The 10,000-nt window shown below is 50.4% G+C and overlaps 1 protein-coding gene across 1 annotated transcript in view; it reads left to right on the top strand.

Annotated features, from left to right (window-relative positions):
- LOC311363250 (uncharacterized protein) overlaps positions 1 to 10,000 on the top strand; it is a gene marked incomplete at both ends in the record, with an annotated part of 20,843 nt that extends 10,843 nt beyond the window's left edge. The window contains 5 exons of the mRNA XM_084483220.1: positions 2,409 to 2,528; positions 2,834 to 2,967; positions 5,731 to 5,851; positions 6,366 to 6,644; positions 9,836 to 10,000. Of these exons, the coding sequence (XP_084339346.1) occupies positions 2,409 to 2,528; positions 2,834 to 2,967; positions 5,731 to 5,851; positions 6,366 to 6,644; positions 9,836 to 10,000 (819 nt within the window). The remainder of the gene's footprint in view (positions 1 to 2,408; positions 2,529 to 2,833; positions 2,968 to 5,730; positions 5,852 to 6,365; positions 6,645 to 9,835) is intronic.

Raw genomic sequence — 10,000 nt, 5'->3', positions numbered from 1 at the left:
GTAGTATGGTAGGATAACAATGCCATAGTAACCCTATGCTTGTCTGTAAAGATACAGGCGTAACCATAGTAACCATACGTGTCTGTCAAGATACAGGCGTAACCATACGTGTCTGTCAAGATACAGGCGTAACCATAGTAACCATACGTGTCTGTCAAGATACAGGCATAACCATAGTAACCATACGTGTCTGTAAAGATACAGGCGTAACCATAGTAACCATACGTGTCTGTCAAGATACAGGCGTAACCATAGTAACCATACGTGTCTGTCAAGATACAGGCGTAACCATAGTAACCATACGTGTCTGTCAAGGTACAGGCGTAACCATAGTAACCATACGTGTGTCAAGATACAGGCGTAACCATAGTAACCATACGTGTCTGTCAAGCGATAAGAAACCTCTTGAAAGCAGCTGCTCCACGTGCCTCTGATGGCATGGTCCAACAGTTCTAACCTGTGTGTGTGTGTGTGTGTGTGTGTGTGTGTGTGTGTGTGTGTGTGTGGGGGTGGGGGGTTACTTGCTATCTGGTCATTATGATACGAATGGTAATAAAGGCGGTGTGTGAGAGATATATCTGACATGTGATATATATGTGACATGTGAGTGGGCGAGCCGCACAGAGAGGGAGTGACAGACAGGGAGAGAGAGACACATGCCTGGGTAGACGTCAGGCTACAGAGAGGTATCTGGAGAACCTCCACCCTCATTCCTCTGCGTCTTAAGGAGTGCTCTTTGGCCCTCTTCCACTGCCCCGCCCCGCCCCACCCCACCCCACCCCGCCCCACCCCACCACACCCCACCCCGCCCCGCCCTGCCCACCCCACCCCACCCCACCCCACCCCGCCCCACCCCACCCCGCCCCGCCCCGGGCACGTCCCGGCCTGGCTGCTCCTCCACGCAGACTCCTCTCTCTGGCTGGTTGGTTACTGGGCTGGTTGGTTACTGGGCTGGTTGGTTACTGGGCTGGTTGGTTACTGGGCTGGTTGGTTACTGGGCTGGTTGGTTACTGGGCTGGTTGGGGTTAGGGTTAGGGTTAGGTCGTTGCTAGGTAACCGCTCTCTGTTGTTTGGGGAGATTAGTTCAATTGCAGTTACATTTATTTTAATTTGTGGTGAAGTTGGAAGTCACACTCTCTTATATTTATATATATATATATATATATATATATATTTAGATATATATACACACACACACACACACACACACACACACACACACACACACACACACACACACACCGGCCAAACCAGCGTTAAACAAACCGCTCCATCAGGCAACTGATCCTGGTTAGGATATTAACTAATCCAGCCCCTCCCACCCTAGCTCTCTCCCTCTCTCTCGCTCCCCCCTCTCTCTCTTTTTCCCACATTCTCCGGTCGTCTCTTGGCCATGTCATGGTGGTCAATAGGAAGGCCGTAGCTAAGGGCAACGCAGTACACAGCCCACCCAATAGCCTCTCTCTCTCTCTCTCTCTCTCTCTCTCTCTCTCTCTCTCTCTCTCTCTCTCTCTCTCTCTCTCTCTCTCTCTCTCTCTCTCTCTCTCTCTCTCTCTCTCTCTCTCTCTCTCTCTCCCGCTCTCTCTCTCTCCCCCGCTCTCTCTCTGTCTTTCTCCCGCCATGGCTAGCCCTGTCTGGTCAACACTAACAGTGAGTATGTTGGTACCTTATCTGGTCACTTAATAGTCTTTAATAGTCTTTAATCGTTTATTGTCTTTTCTAAAGTTGCCTGGTGGAGCTCAATGTGAGGAGCGGTTCGTTACCACCGCGTGGTCTTAGGTTCTAGTCCCAGAGCGCAGTAGGCAGGGTGAGGGTTACCACCGCGTGGTCTTAGGTTCTAGTCCCAGAGCGCAGTAGGCAGGGTGAGGGTTACCACCGCGTGGTCTTAGGTTCTAGTCCCAGAGCGCAGTAGGCAGGGTGAGGGTTACCACCGCGTGGTCTTAGGTTCTAGTCCCAGAGCGCAGTAGGCAGGGTGAGGGTTACCACCGCGTGGTCTTAGGTTCTAGTCCCAGAGCGCAGTAGACGGGGTGAGGGTTACCACCGCGTGGTCTTAGGTTCTAGTCCCAGAGCGCAGTAGGCAGGGTGAGGGTTACCACCGCGTGGTCTTAGGTTCTAGTCCCAGAGCGCAGTAGGCAGGGTGAGGGTTACCACCGCGTGGTCTTAGGTTCTAGTCCCAGAGCGCAGTAGACGGGGTGAGGGTTACCACCGCGTGGTCTTAGGTTCTAGTCCCAGAGCGCAGTAGGCAGGGTGAGGGTTACCACCGCGTGGTCTTAGGTTCTAGTCCCAGAGCGCAGTAGACGGGGTGAGGGTTACCACTGCGTGGTCTTAGGTTCTAGGTTCTGAGGGTTCTTTTCCTCGTGTTGGTATTAGTTATTCATCTGATATTTCTGAATGGCCTTCCCCCCCAGCAGGCTACGGCTGTGAGGAGACTCTGTGGTACAACTCGTCCTCCGTCTGAGAAACTACGGCAGCGCCCCGAGGACAAAGTTGAGCTGCTCCAGAGTTCACCTGCCGCTGAATCGCAGCAGGTACGTCATGAGCACAGCGCTGGGGTGCAGGGTGCACCTGTCTGGTTGGTCACTTGTAGGCCGTACGTCTCTGTCGGTGCTACAGTGAACTGTGACAGGCTCACGTTCACCTGATGTTTACAAAGAGCATTAGTGACGGCAGCCGTTTTCTCTTTCTTCATCCCCTTCATTTGATGATGAAGTAGAATCAATAAAGCTTTGTTGTTGTTGGTTCACGCGGGCCGACCCCGCAGCGACCCGTCCAACCCGTCGGGCCGGCCATGTGCTTCCCCTCCTCAGACACAGCGTGTTGCTCTCCTCTGCAGGAGCTCACCGCCCAGAACCACGCAGGAGGAGAAGGAGGAGCAGCAAGAGGACCAGGAGGAGGAGGAGGAGGAGGAGGGAGCATCACAGATCTCCAGAAGCAAACGGAAGAGGAGCTAGCAAGCTTACACACAAGGTAAGACACACACACACACACACACACACACACACACACACACACACACACACACACACACACACACACACACACACACACACCCAGGTACACACACCCAGGTACACACACCCAAAGATGCACACACCCAGATGTGCACATACACAGTCATCATGACTATGAGCAGTGGGTCCTGCCCCGCCCCGCCCCTGGCTGAGCCCCCCCCGCCCCCCCCCCGGGGCGGGCAGGAGGCTCCTCCAGAAGGTGTCGGCGGAGTTCAAATGCTTTGTTATCCAATCAGGAACACATCCTGGACCGGAGCCGAAACACACAAAGAGGCAATTACTGCTGAAGTCTCCTTAAACACATGAGAACACGAGCTGTCCTGACACGCTCTTTATACTTCTCCCTTTCACTTTGTTTGTGACGTCACTTTGACGTGGAGGAGGTCTAAAGGTCTTCATAACGTTGAGCTCCTGAGGCACTGGGGGACGTTGACCCCAGCTCACTACCACCGTGATGCTGCTGATCAGAGCCTGGTGGTGAGGGGGGGGGACGGGTCAGTGAGGGGGGGTGAGGGGGGGGACGGGTCAGTGAGGGGGGGTGAGGGGGGGTGACGGGTCAGTGAGGGGTGGTGACGGGTCAGTGAGGGGGTGCTGGTGGTGACGGGTCAGGGAGGGGGTGCTGGTGGTGACGGGTCAGGGAGGGGGTGCTGGTGGTGACGGGTCAGGGAGGGGGTGCAGCTCTGATCCCCGGCCCGGGCCTCACCTGCCCCGGGCCATCGCTGTTCCAGCTGTTAGCCAATCAGGAGGCTGGGATGTGAAGCCATGAGGTCATCTTGTTGGTTCAGTTCTCTGGAAGCTGAATCACTGATCTGATCTCAGGCTGTGACGAGTCGTCTCCGACACGCCGCCACAGGTCCTTCAGACGCTGCAGCTTCAGTTGAGCTCTTCTTTGTTCCTCTGAGGGAGGCGCCGGCCGGCGGGCGGGGCTGGAAACCCCTTCACTGACAGCCAGACTGACAGACTGACACCAGGGCTCTAGAGCCTGACCCCTGACCCCTGACCCCTGACCTCGAGTAGTGAGGACATAAACACAGGGGCCGTCGCCATGACAATCCAGCAATGTTCAGAAAGCAGCCCACGCCCCGGAGATCAGGAGCAATAGAGGGTGGAGGTCTGTGTCTCTAGAGGGTGGAGGTCTGTGTCTCTAGAGGGTGGAGGTCTACTGACGGTGTCTCTAGAGGGTGGAGGTCTGTGTCTCTAGAGGGTGGAGGTCTGTGTCTCTAGAGGGTGGAGGTCTGTGTCTCTAGAGGGTGGAGGTCGGTGTCTCTAGAGGGTGGAGGTCTGTGTCTCTAGAGGGTGGAGGTCTGTGTCTAGAGGGTGGAGGTCTACTGACGGTGTCTCTAGAGGGTGGAGGTCTGTCTCTAGAGGGTGGAGGTCTGTGTCTCTAGAGGGTGGAGGTCGGTGTCTCTAGAGGGTGGAGGTCTGTGTCTAGAGGGTGGAGGTCTACTGACGGTGTCTATCTCTATATCTCTCTATCTATCACATTGACAGCTTGTGTGTGTGTGAACACACCTGCTGTGTACAAAGGTTGACGGGGATTTAAACCATTATCCTAAATATTACTTGTACTGCTCATACCAACTGCATGGAATAACTCCAGCATTCTGAATACTTCAAATACTTCAAATTATTAACAGTCCATGTCTATGCAAACTTGTTTGAAAACATGACGCACACACACACACACACGCACACATTACACGCAATGTTTTTTGTATTTGAATCAGTTGCTGTAGCTTCCTGTATATTTCAATGCTATATATTTATCATATTCCTCAAAGTTCTTTACTCAGATGAGGAGTCGTTTTGTTGCAGTCTGTTCTGTTTAACGGAGGTTTACTGCCCTCTAATGGCCGTGCCCAAAGCTACAGTCATTCTCCAATGTATGATGACATAAATTAACTGTCTCTGTACTGTCTAACCCCTACCTGCTCCTTAATGACCTGTCTCTGTACTGTCTAACCCCTACCTGCTCCTTAATGACCTGTCTCTGTACTGTCTAACCCCTACCTGCTCCTTAATGACCTGTCTCTGTACTGTCTAACCCCTACCTGCTCCTTAATGACCTGTCTCTGTACTGTCTAACCCCTACCTGCTCCTTAATGACCTGTCTCTGTACTGTCTAACCCCTACCTGCTCCTTAATGACCTGTCTCTGTACTGTCTAACCCCTACCTGCTCCTTAATGACCTGTCTCTGTACTGTCTAACCCCTACCTGCTCCTTAATGACCTGTCTCTGTACTGTCTAACCCCTACCTGCTCCTTAATGACCTGTCTCTGTACTGTCTAACCCCTACCTGCTCCTTAATGACCTGTCTCTGTACTGTCTAACCCCTACCTGCTCCTTAATGACCTGTCTCTGTACTGTCTAACCCCTACCTGCTCCTTAATGACCTGTCTCTGTACCGTCTAACCCCTACCTGCTCCTTAATGACCTGTCTCTGTACTGTTTAACCCCTAGCTGCTCCTTGATTTTTAGTGGTGTAGTGTTGGTTAACCAGATGTTTAGTGGTGTAGTGTTGGTTAACCAGATGTTTAGTGTTGGTTAACCAGATGTGTAGTGTTGGTTAACCAGATGTTTAGTGGTGTAGTGTTGGTTAACCAGATGTTTAGTGTTGGTTAACCAGATGTTTAGTGTTGGTTAACCAGATGTTTAGTGTTGGTTAGCCAGATGTTTAGTGGTGTAGTGTTGCTGAGTCAGGTCTCTGTGCTGCTCCAGGTTGGCAGAGATCAGAGGCGGTCGCCAGCTGTTGACCAGAGAGCTGCTGGACCTCCAGGAGAAGAGCAAGAGACAAGAGGACCAGGAAGTCCACAGGAAGTCCCATCTTCAGCAATCTAGCGTAAGTCAGAACAGGAGGGCCATGTGACCTAAAGACTAGACTAGATGTTAGACTAGATGTTAGACTAGATGTTAGACTAGATGTTAGACTAGATGTTAGACTAGATGTTAGACTAGTGCTATGTTCAGGCTGAGTAATGCTCATTGTATGCTTAGAGTAGATACTAGTTGTGTTGATGGACAGTGGTTGTTAGTTCCCTGTACAGTATGATGAGTTAGGATAATGACCAGACCCTCCCCACTCCTCCTACTGTGGTGCATGCAGACAGATGTTCATACTGTGGTGCATGCAGACAGATGTTCATACTGTGGTGCATGCAGACAGATGTTCATACTGTGGTGCATGCAGACAGATGTTCCTACTGTGGTGCATGCAGACAGATGTTCATACTGTGGTGCATGCAGACAGATGTTCATACTGTGGTGCATGCAGACAGATGTTCATACTGTGGTGTCCATGGCGACAGATGTTCAGGTGGCTGGACTGATCTCCCCGTCCTGCTCTCCTCCTGCAGAGCGTTGGTGAGGAACTCCAGGCCTCCGTATCGGAGCTGTGTGGTCGGTTAAAGGAACTCGACTACCAGGAGGAGGCGGTCAGCGCCCTCACAAGCTTCCTCCAGCAAGACCTCCAGTGCTACCAGGACCTCCAGCTGTCCCCGGACCTCCAGTGCTACCTGGACCTCCAGCGGTCCCCGGACCTCCAGCGCTACCAGGACCTCCAGCGGTCCACGGACATCAGGCCCGCTCCGCCCAGCATGCACGGGAAGAGTGAGATGAACCAGGACAACCACATGGTACCTTCCTCCACCTCCTCCTCCTCCTCTCCCTCCTCCACCTCCTCCACCTCCTCCTCCTCCACCTCCTCTCCCTCCTCCACCTCCTCCACCTCCTCTCCCTCCTCCACCTCCTCTCCCTCCTCCACCTCCTCCACCTCCTCTCCCTCCTCCACCTCCTCTCCCTCCTCCACCTCCTATCTCCTCTCTCCTTGTGTTTGTTTGACTGTGGTCCTGTGGATGTGTATATATGTGTACTGTGTAGGTGACTGGTCCTGTAGATGTGTATATAAGTGTACTGTGGTCCTGTGGATGGTCTGAAGGTGCGCTGGTAGCACCTATCAGGGAGGGAACCGGTTGAAAGCAGCTGAAACTCGTCCGCTGAATCCGCAGGATGTTTGGCGTCATGAGCGAGCGTGCTCGTTATGTAGAAATGAAAGGGTCGTTTTAACAAAAACAATTCTCACTTTCATAGGATTATACACAAATGAAAACATAGTTATGAAGATCATATTCCTTTAGTCTATTCCAAGTCTATTCCACTAGATGCCACTAAATGATATATCCCACATCTTGAATGTCACATAATTGAATGTTATTTAAAAGAAGTTGAATTATATTATTACACCTAGAAATTACAATCGCCACGTGTGTGTGTGTGTGTGTGTGTGTGTGTGTGTGTGTGTGTGTGTGTGTGTGTGTGTGTGTGTGTGTGTGTGTGTGTGTGTGTGTGTGTGTGTGTGTGTGTGTGTGTGTGTGTGTGTGTGTGTGTGTGTGTGTGTTATCTGAGCACAGATGTTTCCTTGTTCTATCTTTCTGCGAAGACATTAGCATGCACCTGCACCTGGACGTGTGTGTGTGTGTGTGTGTGTGTGTGTGTGTGTGTGTGTGTGTTGAGGGGAGTTACGCACATATGTGTGTGTGTGTGTGTGTGTGTGTGTATGTGTTGTCATTTGTGTCTTATCTCAGACAGTCAAAGTATAGACAGAGATAACATCTGGCCACTCATCTGGCTCTCTCTCTCACACACACACACACACACACACACACACACACACACACACACACACACACACACACACGTGTTCTATAGGAGCCTGTAGTGACAGGCTCTGAGGGACTCTCATTAGAGAGACGTCAACACGTCTGCAGCGTCTCCTAGAGCATGTCACGTGACCAGGTCACAAACACGGGGCAGTGTGTGTGTGTGTGTGTGTGTGTGTGTGTGTGTGTGTGTGTGTGTGTGTGCGTGTGCGTTGTATTTCATGATACAGCAATACAAAATGCAACTTCACAGGATATTGATTATTGAATACAAATAGGAATAAAGATATTGAAAATAATCAACATATTTATGAAGTATGAAGGTGCACAAACACAGAGTGGATTGTTACTGTTGCTCTCATTTTTTTTTTCATTTGGTTAAATTCAAAAGGCAGCGTTATACTATACAAAAGCATAACCCTAAAACAATAAATTAAAGAGAAAACCAAATCAAAGTGATTCTGCCCCAGCAAGAGAGAGACAGTGAGAAACAAGATGGCTGACAGAGAGACAGTGAGAAACAAGATGGCTGACAGAGAGACAGTGAGAAACAAGATGGCTGACAGAGACAGTGAGAAACAAGATGGCTGACAGAGAGACAGTGAGAAACAAGATGGCTGACAGAGACAGTGCCTCCTTGTCCTCTTGTCCAACAAGGGATCAAATGAACAGATGATCAATCACGGTATCTGTTTCGCTGATAAATAAATAGACACTCTGAGAGGCAATCATCAGCTTTACTTGAAGCAAAGCATAACGATATTGGAAATGCAAAAAGTTTGAAAAGCAACGTTAAAACCATTATTATTGTATTGATAGATATTGATACAAAATGTTATCAATAACCTAAACTTATAATGGACCAAACCTGATAGTATATTCAAATGTGGAAAGAGATATAAAAATGTTTCTTAAAAAAAAAAAGAAACTGATCCATTTCAGCCTCCAGACATTAACAAATAAAACATATCAAATGAATTTAGAAAGACATACAGAATAAATCTGACTTTGTGGTGAGAAGAAGAGCTCTTTTTAGACTGAGTGACTAATCTGAGTGTGAGCCATTACTGTATTAACTAGACAGCCACTAATCCGCTCATCTGCTAAATGGACGCGTTGGTCCACTCACGTTTATCTTTAGTGGCTCCATTCATCAAACCACTCGGCCACAGTTCACATTAATTAGTTTATTACATGAAATAGTTGATTATATTAAATTGTTTATTAATTAGTGTAGGAGCGCTAATTCCCCGCTAAGCTCTGTGAGAAGCAGCCTGACAGAAGCTCATCTGCTCCTGGGGACAGTAAGACCACCGGGTCCACCACACACACACACACACACACACACGCACACGCGCACGCACGCACGCACACGCAGGCATGCACGCACACGCACGCACGCACACTCCCACTCCCACATATACATGTATACACACACACGCACACACACGCACACACACATGCACATGCATACACACACACTCCATCCTAAATGATAATAACGTTTAAAAGCATTATCAAGTGCTAAGCTAGCCAGAGCCTGTAAACATTTTAATACCACAGTGATTAGCACTGATTCTCTGGAGAATCCACCCCACCCCCGGGTCTCAAACACCCCAGACTGGGTTGACTGTCTCTGGGGAAGCAAACTAGGCCAGGCCCTGGATTAAGGCCACTGACCCACGGGGCCTCCTAGCCTCATGTTAGCCACTTCATTCCTCTAAGTGGGTTCCCTCATTGGTAATTAAAGGTGGATTTATTTGAGTGGCTTTTTGGCTAAACTGAAATTGTTGTATATTAATGCCGAGCTGGCTGTGTCTGTCTGTCTCTCTGTCTACAGTTGATATCCGTCTGTCTGTCTGTAGACATCTATCGGCATTTTCATGTGGTACTCAAGAGAAACAAACACCATTCAAATGATACATCCACGACACAAACACACACACACACACACACACACACAGCCACACACACACAGCCACACACACACAGCCACACACACACACACACACACTCGTATACATGCTCGCACACACTTGAGACGGGCTGGTCTGGTGACCCAGACGGGTTCTCTTCTGGATCTACAACGTGGTGACCCACTTCCACCTCTGGACTCATGTCACTCTTCTCGGTGGGTCCCGTCACTCTGCTCTGCTCACTCTTTTCAGCAAAAGCAGTGTGACCAATCACCGCCCCCCGCTGTGACCTCACTGCCCCCCGCTGTGACCTCACCGCCCCCCCGCTGTGACCTCACCGGCCCCCGACGGGCCCCTGAGGGCCGTGTACCGGCCCCCCTCTCGGAGACGAGGAGCCGGTGTGGAGGAGCCACCTGA

This window comes from Micromesistius poutassou, assembly GCF_964030765.1.
Source record: "Micromesistius poutassou genome assembly, chromosome: 18".
In the NCBI taxonomy this organism is placed as follows: domain Eukaryota; kingdom Metazoa; phylum Chordata; class Actinopteri; order Gadiformes; family Gadidae; genus Micromesistius; species Micromesistius poutassou.
The sequence above is the reverse complement of the archived record's forward strand: the minus strand, read 5'-3'. Positions and strand labels throughout refer to the sequence as shown.